The 17,904-nt window shown below is 40.5% G+C and overlaps 1 protein-coding gene across 1 annotated transcript in view; it reads right to left on the bottom strand.

Annotated features, from left to right (window-relative positions):
• Positions 1 to 17,904, bottom strand: part of PRUNE2 (prune homolog 2 with BCH domain) — a 248,705-nt gene that overhangs the window by 166,208 nt on the left and 64,593 nt on the right. Inside the window, exons 5-6 of the mRNA XM_037030318.1 lie at positions 5,371 to 5,523; positions 2,783 to 2,877 (exon numbers count right to left, since the gene is read on the bottom strand). Of these exons, the coding sequence (XP_036886213.1) occupies positions 2,783 to 2,877; positions 5,371 to 5,523 (248 nt within the window). The remainder of the gene's footprint in view (positions 1 to 2,782; positions 2,878 to 5,370; positions 5,524 to 17,904) is intronic.

The raw sequence follows: 17,904 nt of genomic DNA, 5'->3' as shown, positions 1-17,904 counted from the left end.
CCTGGGTCACCAGGCAAATAAAGGCCATGACACATACAAGTGTGGAATTGCAGCATTGCAAAGGGCTGTTGACCACGTAAGGAATCTTCCTTCTCCCTTCCCTGATACGCCACAGGGCCTCCGGTTGCTTCCAGTGACCACAGCCATCTGCAAAGCCGCCAGGTCCATCGTTGGACCGCTGGATGAGCAGTACTATCTACAAATACGCGGGCCATGTTTCTTAATGTTTGTCAGCCCATGTGGGCCATATTTTATGTATTGTGCCTTCAGCCATAGTTATCTCAGAAGGGACTAATTAGTAAGGAACAAAATACACTGCCTGGGATGTCCAGCTAGGTGGCTTCGCTTTTCTGGCAGTTTATTTAAATTCAAAAAGAAATAAAAAGCAAATATCAAAGGGACGAATTTCGGACACCAATATATACTAAGTATTCATATTTACCAAGTACCTACTATGTGCCTAGAAGTGGGCCAGGAAAGTAAAGGGAGTTAGAAGTCAAAGATCATTACCATCAATTAACTTAAAATACTGTCTAAATGTAATTAAATATATGAAACAAGTTCAAAGTTAAGGGAACATATAGTATGGTAGAAATCCTAAGTTGATTGAGTAGACTAAATTCAGAGGGTGCTTCTAAAAAATGGAGAACTTATAAGAGCCATATCATGAAGTAGCTAGATCTTGACCACACTGTGGAGCACAGGTGAGATTTACGGAGTCATGGGAACTAAGGTGATTTCTCCGAGGACACGGCTAGAGTTAATGCTCAGTTAGACAGCTGTTCCAACACACACGAAATAAGCTAGTGTGGATTCTGTCATTATATTTAAAAGTGAGGACCACGGGGAAGGGAGAGGAGTTCTTACATGTAAGCGAGTATGAGTAGGAACTGGGACGATGCCACTGTATAACAGGTGAACTCCTGAGAAATCAAACTCTGCCCTTAACTTGGGATTTTTCCAGCTGACAGATTGAATAAGTAAGGTGCATTTTCTCTTTCAAAGAAGATATACACTGTCACTGAGTTCCTTTGCCATTTCTCAGTCATTTGTCATTTTTAATATCCCGATGATGTACAATCAAACATTCCCACTCAGCTGATTGGAGATTAATCTGTGTACCCTTCTTTATATGTACAAATGTCCGCTCCTTCCTCCCAGAAGATCACACAGCACTTCCAAAGACGTACTTAACCACCTGATTAATTACTGAGTCTCCATGTAAATTACTGTCACGATTAAGATGATCATTCTATCATTTGTTCAGCTTGATAAACACTTACAGTTTAACATATCTGGCAAAGCCACTTGTATAGCCCTGCAATGTAAATGAAGGTACAGTAAAGCTACAGTAAGTCTATAATAATAATAGCCTTCGAATACTGTGTTAACTATAGACAGTTCCCTAAACAATTACACCACGTTCTGTGTTAATTTAGAGTGAAATTCCAAACAAGGCATTTAAAACCTAATCAGATGCCATTAAATGAAGGGAGACAAGGGAGGAGGAAAGAGGAAGAAAACCCTAAGGCTTGAACCAGGAGAAATGATTCTCAGAGCTACTGGCCCTTGCAAGATCCACATTTTCCTTGGACTTTCAGACACAAAACAGATTTCTAATTGAAGGTGATTATCCAGTTACTACATCCCAAATTGCATGTATTTCTTGTATTGAGTTACATCGATATCTAATTATGTGAGGCATTTATCAATGTGAAAGTCCACAGAAACGGCTGGGTTTCTGCATACAATGAGAATGTGTTCTGTAAACTATGAGACACTATGTAACCACCAGGGCTGATCATCTTTAATGACAACAGTCTGCCTCCTGGTACCCCTGTGGATCTAGGAGCTGAACTACAATGTCCATCAACTGGGAACAAATTTTACAAGGAACTCACAAAAACAAACCACCTGGTCTGTTCTTGGGTTTTCTCAGGTGCAAGCACCCCCGTGCATGCGATTCCCTAGAAATGACATATTGAGGTCATCAGCATCAGCACAAGAAAAAAATGAAAGTATAGCAACATACAATTCTAAACACTGAAAAACATATTTCCATACTGCCATTTTTATCACCATTAATGTGACTCAGTGCCTCCATCAAAGATGGACAGCTTGATCAAGGCAATATAACAGTGAAGAAATATGCGGCTCTGCACAGCACAAATGTGCCTCTGTAAAAACTAATTCCCATTAGTAAAGTTAATTAAGATTAACACACAAGTCATTGAAAACCCCCAAATAGACAAAGCATAATTTGCCAGGGAAACACACAGTCTAGAGGAACACTCACTCTGAGTCATTCATTGGAAGGGTTGGAAGGAGGCTCTTAGTAATGCTGGAGTTGTCACCACTGAGCACCAAAATGGCATGCACCCAATCAGCTTGCAAAGGCCCAAGACAACTTATTTCCTTAGAAAAGTTCTACAAACAATTGAGGGTGGTGTACAGAAAAAAAGGAAGTGAATCCAATCACATACCTAATCATTACTTTCAAACAGGTTACACACACACACACGTGTGTGAGTGTGTTTTGGGTATCGTTTCACTGAGATGAATCAAACAGCACTCACCTTGGGAGCCTAGCTTTGGCAGTTTCCATTGACTTTGCATAGCATTTTTACCCAGAAGAATAACCTGCATTTCTAATCAAACAGATCACAAAGAAGCATCCAGGGTGAAGGCAACACCGATACATGGTAGAGAGTGACGCACTTCGGCTGCTCAGACCGCAATAGTGTGCAATACGTCATCGCCGAGAAAGCACTCCCGCCCTTACCTCAAGCGCCATGTTCATGGTGCTGATGGCCACTTTTATCTCTCCATCTGACAGCTCCTTGAGATCCTTCAGCATCGTTTGCTCAATACTTAGACCTGTGGGTGAGAGGGAAAAACAGCATGTTATACTTGGGGAACTTTTCTTTTTAGTAATATCAAGGAATGATTATTTAAAGAATTTACCCTGCTAATTTCAATATTTTCCCCACTAATATTACTTTTACCCACAATAAACACATATATAGGAAGGCAAAAATCACATTAGTGACAGTATTTGCATTAGTTAGGATCCCAGCAGGTAAAATTCACCCTTCATAATCCAAAAGAAGATTCTTCAATGGCAGGACACTTACAGAGATGTGGGCAGGACTGAGAGAGGGAATTAAAGATGGGGAACATCTGTCAGAAGCTAGCAAGGCACCAGGAAACAGACACGTGGACCTGCAGGGATGGGCTGCCAGAGACTCAGCACCAAATGCGGAAGGGAGCAGGGACAGAGTACGATAGCCTCCCTCTTCTTCCCTCTGCCCCATGCCCCCCATGTTGGTGATTCTTCCCACTGACGAACCCCAGCCAGAAGACAATAACCTGCGTGGAGCCCAGAAGATTAAATACTCAGGAGTCAGCCTTTGGGGGCCCAGGGCAGACAAGGGGGAAGGTGGGCAATTGAAAACAGCCATACCCACAGAACCTGGCCAAACGGTACCTAACTAGGCCAAAATTTGCTTTCAGGCTGCCTTTAGGTGAGCCCCTATGTTTTCTAGTATAATTTTACTTAAAAAACCACTTTATAATTAAGTTGTTCATCCTTATCATAGGGCTCTGGTCCAGGAACTACTAAATTACTTAAATGGTGGGCAGAATAATCCAGATGGCGAAATTATCCAGAACGGTGTAGTTTTAGTCAGCTGACCAACATGCTTCAATAAAGTCTATGGTCAAAAAAGATGAGAAGGTCTGGCTTTGCATTTAATAACCTCACTCTAGGTCATTATGTCTGATCCGACCTACCCTCTTGAGAAGAAGACCCATCATAAAGCCCAGCAAAGCACATATACCCTTCCCAGATGCATGTTAAGACACTCAAGTCGACCACTTGCCCTCCTCCCCATTGAGAACACGGTCAACCACAGCAGTCTGGGGAAACAGAAAGGTACTAAACATTTTTCTTTGACTGGAAGATTGAAAGGCTATAATCATGCTACAGTATAAAATAACTTATAATACACTGTGATATTAAGAGTTTGGCCTGGTTCTAGAGAAGAGTAACAAAGTGCACACCATCATGCAGCTATGCATGCCCACACCCCCACAGCTGTGCGTCCGTAGCAGGTGTGACAGATGCCCAGTGACCCGCACACACTTGCCATGTGCTGAGTCCCAGCACGATGGTCAGCCACCAGCACCTGCTTCTCCTCTCCTGGGGGCTTTCTCTGGCCACCAGAGGCCACTCTGGGGGAACTGGCCCCTGGGACTGAGTAACCATTGTTGTTCTAGCAGTATACTAATAAATGTTAAACAACCAGCCACAAAACCTGATTTGTAGTATTTGTCAGTTTCTCTGGTATCAATACATCTACAGTGAATAATCCCATGCTGCCAACCTAAGATCAACCAACTCACAAAATTGCTGAGAGTTTAACACTCAGCTCCTAAAGCACAGATGGACAAATTCCCACATACCAGTGCGCCCCTCGGGTGGGATAACACTGGGGTGCAATTTTACACCCTTCCCAGAGTTCCCTAATTGGATGAAGACCTGATCACCCAGGGAGCCAGGTTGATAAAGCACTCCACGCCCTTTCAGTGTCTTCTGAGGTCAGTTCTCCAAGAGAATGCTTTGCCTGAGGCTCTGCCCCTGGGGGATTCCAGTGGAACAGAGGAAGATGTGCGCCTTATCTTCCCTATCAGAGATAGGTCGTCTGGGTTTAAATGGTGGCCTGCCACCTGCCAGCTGTGTGTGTGAGGATGGAAGCAAGGACATCGCCCTGTGCTTCAGTGTTCTCATCTGGAAACCGGGGGAAATAATAGCACCTGACAGGTTGTCGTGTGGACTCAGTGAGGTAGTCCATACAGAGTTATACCATCAGAACTGTGTGTGTTAGGCCCTCCAAGGGCTGGAGCTATTTGGTAGTATTATTATAAAACAATTGATCCAGGAAATTCACAGTGTTGATAAAGCCTAGACTTGGAGAATAATTTTATCTACTTTCCTGTCTTTTTTTTTATTCTTTTCTAAAATTAATTGATTTACAAAATTCCATTGTGCTTGACATTGCTCCTGCCATATTCTCAAAGTAGAACCCTCTCAGTACAGAGATTTCATGTCATGATGCAACTGGGTGCTCATTAGATGTGTGAACTAACCACATGTCCAGATGCAAAGGCCTCCCAGGAGAGGAGGCTGCAGCACAGGCTGCCTGCTTCCAGGTGAGCCAACATCATGCACCTGGAAATCTTCCACAAGGGTGAACAAGAGGAGACAAAGCGAAGGCAGAATCAAATTCACCTGCTGAGGCCTGGCAACACTCCACACCACAAACCAGCCTGACTCCGGAGCTGCCGCCGAGCCAGGGGACCGTCACTTACCCTGAGCACTGAATTGGCTCTTCTTCAGTACGTTGACAATGTCCTCTCTCGGAGGTAAGCTTGGAAATCTTTCTTCCAGGATGGAAAGAATTTCCTCCTGCTTTCCTGAGATCTTCTCAGATTCCATGGTCAGGTACTTGAAAAGGATGCTACCTAAAAGGCATGAATAAAAAGAGCCTTAAACTTTCCAGCCAAGCTAGCACGGGGACCAGGGAAAGCTGTGTTTTCTGGCCCCTCGGTCTATGCTTCCTCCTCCAGTTTCTTGCCTGGATCAGGGGTCTCCACGATATAGCCTTCAAGAGGTAGTTTTTAGAAAACCCTTCAACACCACCTGCCCTGCCTCATTATTCTCCACAACTCATTAATTTCTACATTTTAACTGACCACAGCACACTCTACGGCACAGACTTTATGCATAGAGGAGCAAAATATATAGCTTCCCTCCACCCCACGCAAACACACAAAAATGATAAATGCTGGTTTTAAATGATTTCAGAATGGAAGTTAATGGTAAACTATTTAAAAATATTAAGTGTTATTTAATATTTCCCTTCAATATTCTGCTTAAGAGACCACAGAGACGGTTCCCATTCATCACATTGCTGACGTCACCTTTGAACTTCCTTTCTCGTCTGAGCAACTAAACAGCTGCATCATCCCACTGGCAGCAGCAAAGCAATCCCAGGAGGTGGCGAACCTGGAGACCACGCCTAATCTTCCAGGCACCGCCCACAGTTTTAGAGTTATCAATTACTACCCAATTATAAGGATCTCCAAGCCGGTGCAAAATCCCAGGTTTCAATTATTTGCCAATATGAATGACCAACCTCTCACCAACTTCTGGAATTTCTATGCGTAATCTCACATTGAAAGAGAGGAGTTACCACCTGCCACCTTGCTACTGATAAGCTGACACATAAATTTTTAATATAAAGAGGATAAGAAATACCCACTCGGGAAACACACAGTACTCTGAATACAGGTCAGAATTTAGACTCAGAACAGGTTTCCCAGAGAGAGTTAACCTAAGTTAAGACTTGGTAATCAGGGCCTTAAGACAAAGGCAAGGTAAGAGGGAGATCGTGTGCAAAGGCACTGAGGTAGGAGAGGGGGTTCGCCAGCCCAAGGCAAGGAAAGCAATTAATTAGAGCTAAATAGTATGATTTAGAGGGAAAATGTTGAAAAAGTAGGTTAAAGAGGTTGACAGGAGCCAGGTCATAAAGGGCCTTACAAGCCATCTTAAAGTTTGCCTTTTATATTCAAACAGAAATGGGGAGTCATGAAAGAGTTTTAAGCAGGGAAAGGTAACATTCTCCAATTTATGTTTTATGAGAATCACTCTTGCTACCACGTAGAGAATGACTTAGATAAGTCATAATGACTTAGATAAGGAGAATTAGATGGCTGTTCTATAGGAGAACTAAGGAAGGAAGAGTCAGCACACAGAAAAGTGAACAGATTCAGGGCAAATTACCATTTAGTGGGGAGTAGCCAACTGGATTGTAAATACACCCTTTGCTCTAACAATTTCTGACATAAAATCCAAAATATTTCTTCTCTTGTTGTGCGTTATTTATTTCTTAAGTTAGAGTACACACCAAGTCCAGCCAGCAGCATAGTGGGCACTGAGCCATGCCCGTGCTTGCCAGGCAAGCCCTAGCTGGGGTGGTTCCGTTGGGCATTGTCCCCCAAACCGAAAGGTTGTTGGTTCAATTCTAGCCAGGGCACATGGCCGGGTGCATACAGAAGACAATCAGTCTATGTTTTTCTCTAACATCGATGTTTCTCTCCTTTTCTCCCTCCCTTCCTCGCTCTCAATATACAAACAAACAAATAAATAATTGCCAGGCATTAAAAAAAAGTATGACTAAATAACTGAAAACTCCAGAGGAAAAAACTCATGAAGAAAGAAGTGGAAATAGAAATAGAGAATTTTTTTTTAAAAGCAGCTGGAGAAGTATACTAGAGAATTAGAATCTATAAATAAAATATTCAAAAGAAAATTTAAAACTAAATTTGGTAAAAATTCACAAACTCAAAAAAATGTGTTTAGGAACAGATTAAACCCATGGAGGAATTGACTAGGCACCTGGAAAATTATGTCAGAAGAAAATAGCCATACTGAAGCTTGGGGGAGTAAACGGGATAAAGCATTTAGAGAAGCACCTAAGAGGTACAGGGGACAGGAAACACAGGTCTAACGTGTCTGTCACAGGAGTCCCCCCAGCAGAGCAGAGAGAGAGATGGGGCTGAAACAATGTCTGGAAGGCCATGGCCAACCCTTTCTCAGAATTCATGAAAATGTTAGTCTAGTATTTAAGATAAACTAGGAACCCAAATCAGGGGAAATGCAAAGCTCTAGGCACATGACAATAAAACTGTTAACATTTCAGAGAGAAAAAAAAAATTAAATCAATCAGAGGNAGCAGCTGGAGAAGTATACTAGAGAATTAGAATCTATAAATAAAATATTCAAAAGAAAATTTAAAACTAAATTTGGTAAAAATTCACAAACTCAAAAAAATGTGTTTAGGAACAGATTAAACCCATGGAGGAATTGACTAGGCACCTGGAAAATTATGTCAGAAGAAAATAGCCATACTGAATAATAGCCATAATAAAATAGCCATACTTGGGGGAGTAAACGGGATAAAGCATTTAGAGAAGCACCTAAGAGCTACAGGGGACAGGAAACACAGGTCTAACGTGTCTGTCACAGGAGTCCCCCCAGCAGAGCAGAGAGAGATGGGGCTGAAACAATGTCTGCAAGGCCATGGCCAACCCTTTCTCAGAATTCATGAAAATGTTAGTCTAGTATTTAAGATAAACCAGGAACCCAAATCAGGGGAAATGCAAAGCTCTAGGCACATGACAATAAAACTGTTAACATTTCAGAGAGAAAAAAAAAATTTAAATCAATCAGAGGGGAAAAGAAGACATTATTGTCAAGGAAACTACAACAAAACTGAAAGTTAATCTCATCTGAAATTATAGAATTCAGAAGACAATGAAATTGTATCTTCCATGTGCTGATATAAAATAATTGCTGATCTGTGATTTAATGCTAGGTAAAAATGTTAAAAAATGAAAGCAAAGTAAAGACATTTTCAGAAACATAAACTCAAAGTATTTGTCACAAAAGATTTACCCTAAAAGAAATAGTAAAAGCAGAAGAAAATTATTACAGAGGGCAGTAAAGATATGTGGAAAGGAAAGAAAAATATTGGAGAGTATACATATGTACAAAAAAGAAATATGTATAAATACAATCTACATATAAATATGTAGATGGTGTATAAAACAATGACAATATCTGTGGAGTTTAAAATAAATGTGTAATTAAAATACATTTCAATGATCACCCATTGCAGAGAAAACTAAGTACAGATAAATTGTTTTAAGGTCCTTTGATCATCAGGGAAGTGGTTAAAATAGCAATTTAAAAAAGATTTTAATTGTATGTTATAATTTTTATTATAACTACTAAAATAATTTTTAAAGGATCATAACTAACAAGCTAATGGGGGAAAATGTGACAGCAAAAACAGTCATTTTTTATAAAGAAATGAAAGAAAGAGGGGATAGTGTGAGACAAGGAGAAAACAAGTAGCAAAATGATAAATTTAAACTCAAATATAAGGGAATTACATTAAATGTAAAGAAACAATTAGTATTTTGTGTGTATAGAGTCTCAGTGTTGCAAAACTAAAAAGTTCTAGAGATCTGTTGCACGACAGTATGAGTATACTTAGCACTACTTCACTGTATAATTAAAAGTAGTTAAGATAAAAATATAGTTAAGGTGGTAATTTTAATTTTATGTGCTTTTGCCAAAATAAAAAAGATAAAGTATTTCAATCTAATGACAAAAATTATTGGAAAGGAGTTCTGGCCAACATGGAAGCATAGGTAGACATATTGTACCTTCTCACAACCAAAATAAGAACAACAATTTAAAGACAAAAAAATGACCAGAACTGACATAAAATTGAACTGTATGGAAGCTGGACAACCAAGGAGTTAGACACATTCATCCAGACAGGTAGGAGGGGCGAAGTCAGGGAGCCAGGACAGAGAGGGCTTGTGGCGGGGCTGTTGGACCCAGAGCAAGCAGGCAGCAGCTGATGGACTCAGCGAGGCAGTGGACCTTGGAGGGCAAAGGCAGCTGGTGGACCGGGCAATCCCACATTCATGTGCAGATAAACCAGGTGAAACTGGGAAGTGAGACAGACTGTGTAACCCAGGGTCCCAGCCTGGGGAAATAAAGCCTCAAAACACCAATTGAAAACACCTGTGGGGGTTGAGGTGCCAGGGGAAACTCCCAGCCTCACAGGAGAGTTCACTGGAGAGACCCACGGGGTCCTAGAACATACACAAACCCACCCACATGGGAATCCGCACCAGAAAGGCCCAATTTGCTTGGGGGAAGTGAGGGAAGTGACTGAAATCTGGCAGAGAGTGGAGCAAGTGCCATTGTTCCCTCTCTGACCCTGCCCCCACATACTGTGTCACAACACAGAGACTGGGCTGCCCTGACCTGATGAACACCTAAGGCTCCACCCCTCACTACGTAACAGGTGCATCCAGACAAAAAAAAATGGCCCAAGTGAAAGAACAGATCAAAGCTCCAGAAAAAAAATACAACTAAGTGATGAAGAGATAGCAAACCTATCAGATGCACAGTTCAAAGCACTGGTGAGCATGATGTTCACAGAATTGGCTGAATTTGGTAGCAAATTAGATGGAAAAAATGAAGGCTGTGCTAAGTGAAATGAAGAGAAATGCACAAGAAACCAATAGTGATGGGAAGGAAACTGGGACTCATATCAATAGAGTGGACCAGAAGGAAGAAAGAAACATACAATCAGAAAAGAAGGAAGAAACAAGAATTCAAAAAAAAATGAGGAGAGGCTTAGGAACCTCCAGAACATCTGTAAACATTCCAACATCCGGATTATAGGGGTACCAAAAGGGAAAGAGAAACAGCAACAAGCGGAATACTTATTTGAACAAATAATAAAGGAGAACTTCTCCATTCTGGCAAAGGAAATAGACTTCCAGGAAGTCCGGGAAGCTCAGAGAATCCAAAAGAAGTTGGATCCAAGGAGGAGCACACCAAGGCACATCATAATTACATTACTCAAGATTAAAGATAAGGGCAGCATCTTAAAAGCATCAGGGCAAAAGAAGAGAGTCACCTACAAAGAAGTTCCCGTAAGACTGTCAGCTGATTTCTCAAAAGAGACCTTACAGGCAAGAAGGGGCTGGAAAGAAGTATTCCAACTCATGAAATCCAAAGACCTACATCCAAGATTGCTCTATCCAGCAAAGCTATCATTTAGAATGGAAGGGCATATAAAGTGCTTCTAAGATAAGGTCGAGTTAAAGGAGTTCATCATCACCAAGCCCTTATTATGTGAAATATTAAAGAAACTTATCTAGGAAAAAGAAGATAAAAAACATGTACAGTAAAATGACAGCAAACTCAATAATTAACAACCACGCCTAAAACAAAAACAAAAATGAACTAAGTAAACAACTAGAACAGGAACAGAACACAAAAATGAAGATCACATGTAAGGTTATCAACAGGGGAGTGGGAGGGGGAGGGAGGGGGAGAGAGGGGGAAAAGGTACAGAGAATAAGTAGCATAGATGGTAGGTAGAAAATAAACAGAAGGATGGTAAGAATAGTATGGGAAATGTAGAAGCCAAGAACTTATAAGTATGAACTAAATGGGAGCAATGTGGGTGGGAAGGGGTGAAGAGGGGAAAATGGGACAACTGTAATAGCATAATCAATAAAATGTATTTAAAAAAGACAAAAATTATCAAACTGAATTTTAGAAACTATAACATACTATTTACAAAGCACATACCTTAAATATAATAATATTTAAAGGTTGAAAGCAAAAAGATATAAAGATATAAGATAGATATAAAACACTAATACCAGACACAGTAAGCTTTAAGAGAAGAAGAATTACTTGAAATTAAGACAAATATTTCTTTCTTATTAAAGGGTCAGCCCTCAGGGAGCTATATTAATCCTAAATCTATTTTGCTAACAACATAGCTTCTAAATATATAAAGTGAAAATCGACAAAACTGCATGAAGAAAGATAAATGCACAGTCACAGTGGGAAATTTTAACACATCTCTCTCACCAACTCTAAGAACCAGTAGAAAAAAGCCTGTAAAGATGTACAATAATTGAGCAACATGAGTGACAAACTTGACTTAATTCATATATATTGAGCATTGTTGTCATAATGGCAGATTAGACTGTCTTTTCTAGTGCAAATGAAACGTTTACTCAACCTCACCACTGGTTGAAGCCTAAGTCAAATCTTAAAAAAATTTCAGAACACTGCAATCAGTTATACTCTGTGACCAACCATAAAAAGTCTGATAATCATCATAAAACAAAAACTAGAAAATTCCCAAATATTCGAAAATTAAACAATGCACTTCCAAATAAGCCATGGTAAAAGGAGAAGAAATCACAATGTACTAGAATATATTTTCATTGAATGACAAAGTATGGCACTTGAACTTGTAGAATGCAGCTACAGCTGTGCTCTGAGGAATTTTTCTATCTTTAAAAGCATAGGATGGTAAAAGAAAACACAGAAAATTTAACTAAAAATGTAGAAGGAAGGATATAATAAAGAGTAAAACTTAAAGGCATAGGAGATAAACACATATGAAGAAAGTTAATAGAACCAAAAGTTGACTCCTTGAAAAGACTATTACAATTTTGAAACCCGTCAAGAAAAAAAGAGGAGACTGAGAGAAGGCGTAATTCACTGATATTAGGGGTGAGAATATTAAAAGCAGTGACACACTACAGATTCTACTGGCATTAAAAGATAAGTAAAACTTCATGTTGAGTCCTACAGAATAATTCAATGAGAAGAGACTAACATTGGTTCATAAAGTGTGACTCGACTATTAGAAGGGATACGACATACTGACACAAATGAGAAAAAACAATAAGCATTAGAAAGATGACCAGCATACTCAGAATTTTTCTGCTTTGCAAGAAAGGCTTTGGCCCAACTCCAGCCACAGGGCTCATCTTTGGATGTTTTTCCTTCATCACATTAAAGGCACATTCAGCTACATACTCAGCCATGTATCAGTATCAAGATATAGAGTAGCCAAAGGCACCTCTTTGAAAAATCAAACCTAGTTTTGTATTAAGTTGATTTAACCTCCAGGAAATTCGGCAGAACTCAAAATCTACTTAAATCCATACATGGACTGTACTCAATGGTGTCCCGGCTATTTGCAGGCCAGGGGGAATTAACAAGCAACACAGAAAGCAATGATTATAAAACAGTGAGAAACATTTCATTTCATCAGAAAAAATCAACCACATTATTCTTTGTTGAAGAGAATGGAGAAGTGAAGGACCACTTGCCAAAAGCAATTGCAATACATTAATATTAAACATGATCTCATGAAGTCAGAAGTTGTTTGGGCAAAGCATTCGCCACAGTAAAGGCATATTCTGCAGGAGAAATTCCCAGCAGAAAAGAAGGAATTTAAGCCTTTTTCTCTTGTTTCACCTGGGACTGATTTTTTCATACAAAAACAAAACCATTAATGAATGAATAATAGAGGGAGGAAAGGGGGAAAGGAGAAGAAAAAAAAGACGAAAAATACAACTTGGCTCATATTTTTGCCTGAAAAGAGATGAAAAAGAAGTGTATTATTCAAGTGCTTAATAATGTGATAAATTTAAAATGTCTCAATTTAATAAGGCTTTTCTTTGTATGACAGAAGAAATAACTAACCCTGAGGTTGAGAAATTGTGCTGGTTTTATGTCTAGCTGAAAACAATCCTCTCTTGCCCCACCCCCAGTGCAGGCCTTTTCTCTGCCCAAGCACAGTAAGCAAGGCAATCCCCTTTGGAGTTCGTAACCATTTCAGGAGAGGGATGATTCACTGTTTGGGCAAGAGAGGAGCCGGGGAAGCTGGCCCTGTTCCCCTCCTATTTGACCTCCTTAAAAGGATCTTTTTGAAGCTGTTGATACAGGCTACTAAAATAGCAAGAAGCTATTCTTTATTAAAGTTCAAATGGAGCTGCCAATAGAAAGGAGAAAAACTGTTTCCTAAAACCCTGGGGCGAAGTTTTTCCCCATCCTGAGATAAAAACAATTGCTGCTGTTTGTTTCACTCTTCATCCTGTGGCTCTGTCAAGGCTTTATACAAATAGACGTGAAAGGCCTTTTGAGTGAAGTATTGTGCTGATAGAAACACGCCTGGTAATTGGTGACTGAAATCTCATCACTGCCAGCTGGTTCCTGGAAACATACACACACACACACACACACACACACACACACACACCCATACCCATGTGCGCGTGCACACACACACAAACCCCCGACTTGATGATTCAGCAATTTAATGCTCCTTAAATTTGGCAATAGTCCTCCAGTGCGCCTCTCTGGGGAAATAAAAGAGTATAGGTGGAGGAGTCTGGCAGGTCTGCAGTAACTGTGTGTTTTTGGCACACAGCCCAGGCAGAACCAAATGTCAGTGTTAGGCCACCTGACTGTACAACTTGACTTTTAGATAGCTCAGACGGCAGCGAGTCTGAAAGTGCCAGCAGAGCTTAGATGGAGACAGGAGGAGGGAGAAGGGTGCAAAGAGGAGGGGATGACAAGGAAAGGAAGGGGAAAGAAAACGAAGAAAAAAGGAAACCACAAAAACAAAAGGAGTTGGGGAGGGGATGAAGAAGTGAGCAGACACTTCCAAAACTCAGGGTCATTTATGATCTCATTTGAATGAGCTCCTTCTTGTATACAAATAATTTCTTGTACAAATGATTAGAAAATAATCTATGTAAGTAAATCTGTGCCTTTCCAGGTGAAGAGTATGCTAGTAGTGATCTGTTTCCTGAAATTTCTAAATTTGAGGTATGTCCTATTAAAAGACAACAGCAAGACCTAGTTAATGTAAGAAGTATCGATTTAAGAAAATGCAAGTTATTTCAGCCTCATTACATCCCCTACAAGGCCTGAACACACACTGGCCATGGCTGAGACACCTGCTGACCGTTCCCTATGTGAGCTGCCAGAGCCGGGAAGGGACCGTAACAGGGAAGACTGTTAGAGAAACACAGCAGGTTACTTCTACCCTGGCAACCCGATACCTACTTCTACTTGATATATAAGTGATCTTTTAACTGCATCCCCAATAATCAGGCCCTATCTCAATCATTGAAGGCAGTATTCTCCCATAAGGCAAACAATCTGATACAGAGCCACAGCACCAAAGTGTAAGGCTAAAAAAAAATTGTAACACGACAGCCTTTAGATATTTACTTCCTATATTTAGACAAAACGTCAGCATGTCTACAAAAGAAATTTGGAACAGAAAATAAGGTTACTAAAGGTGAAAAAGTCAGAGTCATTTACGATTTCCAAGAGACTAAAGGTGAAGTGAATCAGAAACAACTTCCACACACCGTCTGAGAAGCGGGAAGCACTGGGAACCGCTGTCACGCGTGTTGGAGCCTGTCTCTGACATGAAGAATCTTTTCAAGGAGCCTGATGCAAGGACTAAAATACATGAGACTTAGCTTTTCCTTAATGAGGAACTTGTACGTGTGTCTTAGTAATAAAGTACATATTGTGATTGATTACATTTCCACTTTTTCATGGATTCCAGGAAGCTCATATCCAAAGTTTCAAATGGAACACTGTTTTCACTCCTTCAGCTTTAAATTATGTGTTAATCTCATTCCTTTCTCTACATGGTTTTGCTTCCTGACCATGGCCTTTTTTGGTTTTATTATGGAAGAAGGGAGGACATAAATAATAAAATAAGTAAAGAACAGATAGACAGATGATAGGTAACTGACCCATGCATACGGACACTACAGTTAACATAAACGCAGAGAACTAGTAACAATGAGAGTGCACACCATGACTCTTCGTACGAAACGTATAAAACAGGCACGGCCAATGGTCATGGAGTCCTGGAGCACATACAAGGGTGGTAAAACTACAAAGAAATGCAAGCGACCGTGAGCCATAAAAATCACCACGCTGGTCACCTTTAATTAGAGAGGGAGAATGCAGTAATCAAAGAGGGTGTTTCTTCTGTAATAACACTCACATATTGATGTTGTTATATTCATATTTTACATTCTTTTCTGTACATGTATACAGACAAATTCTACTAGGATTTCTAAAAGCTAAAAAAAAAGATTATTAAAATGAACAGTCCAAAGTCTGGACATTATGAATGTCGGAGGGATGGCTGGAATGCAGTGGAAATTAAAATATCATAGCACAACTTAGCCATAAGAAAATAGAAAGAATACAAACCACCTTGCAGAATTCATTTTATGATAGTATTTACTGAGAGCCCGCCGTGCGGCTGGCACTGCTCCAGACACCAGAGACACAACAGTGGGGCAGGAAACAAAACAGGTCAGGCCCCTTTTCTCACGAAGCTTACGTGCTGGAGTGAGGGGTCAAGAGGGAGGAGGAGACCAGTGACGGAGCAGGAAAACAGGGGGACAGCAACACGCATTTCCTAAGGAGAGGACAGCTGATGTAAATCCACTAAAGAGGGTGGATTGGAGTTGGGCGAATCTGAAAGACTGAAAAGCCCCCGTCCTGGGGGCACGCGGTGGGAAACTGGGACATAGCGTGAGATAACGTTAGGGTGGGAGGGGAAAGATTGTGTTGCAGTTTATAAGGGCGGGGCACTTGGATTTTGAGTACAATGGGCTTTAAGCAGGGAATGGTAGGACCTGGTTTATATTTTTCAAAAGTCATTCTGACTGGTACCACAACAGATTTTATGGAGGAAATAGGGCATCAGCCTGGAGGCTATTGCCTTAGCTGAGTAGAGACAGAACGGTGACTTGGATTGGATTGCTAGTGGTGATCACAGTTATGTTTATCCCTTTGCTGAAAAGGGGAAATGGATGAAAGCAGGTTTGCTGGTACAGGGAACTAAAGGATTCCATGACAGCCATGATAAAGGTGGTAGCACAAATTGGACATGCAAGTGAAGATGTCGTGTGGGCACTGGATGTAAACCTGGAATTCCAACAGAGGTTACAGTTGGAGATACTGGGAGTCACAGCCCAAGCACTGAATGTAAAGGCTCAGAACCATACTCTGCTTTCTCTTTGGATCATATAAATCTTTTACCTGTTAAAGTCTCAGAACTAAAAAATAAAAGAGGTCAATGTATTGAGCAAAGTGCCCAAGACAAAGTCCTAGGATACTGCAATACTTAGAAGTTGAATGGAGGAGAGCTAACAAGCAAACCTAAGGAAGAGTAGGCCAAGACTCTTCTTAATTTGGAAGTTAAGAAATGCATTGGACCCTGGCTGGTGTGGCTCAGGGGATCGAACGCTGGCCTGTGAAGCAAGGGATCGTTGGTTCAATTCCCGGTAAGGGCACATGCCTGGGTTGCCGGCCTGGTCCCCAGTAGGGAGTGTGTAAGAAGCAACCACACCTTGATGTTTCTCTCCCTCTCTTTCTCCCTCCCTTTCCTCTCTCTAAAAATAAATAAATAAAATCTTTTAAAAAGAAAGAAATGCATTGGAAATTACATTTTTCAGCTATATAGGCTAAGAGGCACACTCAGGGTGCTCTCCAAGGACTGGAGGGATCAAAACCTTGGCCCACCTGAAATCCACTCACAGCACATCACATGTCTCAGCACAAAGTCTTCTTCAAGATGACCATGAGAATGAGAGGCAAAGAACAATCAAACTCATGGAGCATTTAGTTCATAGTAAATTCAGATTTGGGGGGTATAAAGTTTATAGTAATATATCCTCCACAGAGTTCTCATTATGAAGTTTTTAAAGACTCTTCCAAGTCAGCCATCAACATCTAATCTCACAACATCTGGAAGTAGACATTTCTCAAAATTGTTTATGGCAAAGGTATGTACATAGAAATTTTGCATTCCTTTAAGACCTAGAAAAATGCATAAAGACATTCTAGAAAGGTGTGTCAAATTAATGATCATCTTGAGCATCCCCAAATGCAAGATAACATCATAGCTACTTATAGAGAAAACCCTTTAGAAAGAGGACTATTTATGTTATGAAAATAAAGGTTGCTAAAATTATTCATAGGCACATTAAAAAAAAACCTCCCCTTAGGTTTGGTGTTAATGCATGATTGGAAAAGTATGAAATCTAAGTTTGAGTTTGGTGAATAATGAAATATTTGATTTGATTCCTTTCTTACATTTACTTAAACTTCAGGAGCTTTTAAAAATCACCCATTGCCCTTCAGATCAATTGAGTTACCTCTGTAAAATCAAACTGCTCCCATCACCATCCTTCAGTTTCCTCCGAGCAAAACTGTTCAGCTATGTCTCATCTCCCCTCCACATCATAGCGCACATATGCACACATGCCCACCTTAGCAAAGTTCTCAAGAGCCCCTTTTCCATTTACATAAACCACCTATGTCATCTACTTCCCAGGCTTCAGTGACTCTGGCTCTCGTGACAGTATCAGTACTGGCAGTCTTCACAGTAG

This window comes from Sturnira hondurensis, unplaced genomic scaffold, assembly GCF_014824575.4.
Source record: "Sturnira hondurensis isolate 20B ecotype Veracruz unplaced genomic scaffold, ASM1482457v3 Scaffold0020642, whole genome shotgun sequence".
Classification (NCBI taxonomy): domain Eukaryota; kingdom Metazoa; phylum Chordata; class Mammalia; order Chiroptera; family Phyllostomidae; genus Sturnira; species Sturnira hondurensis.
This window is presented reverse-complemented; position numbering and strand designations above follow the sequence as displayed.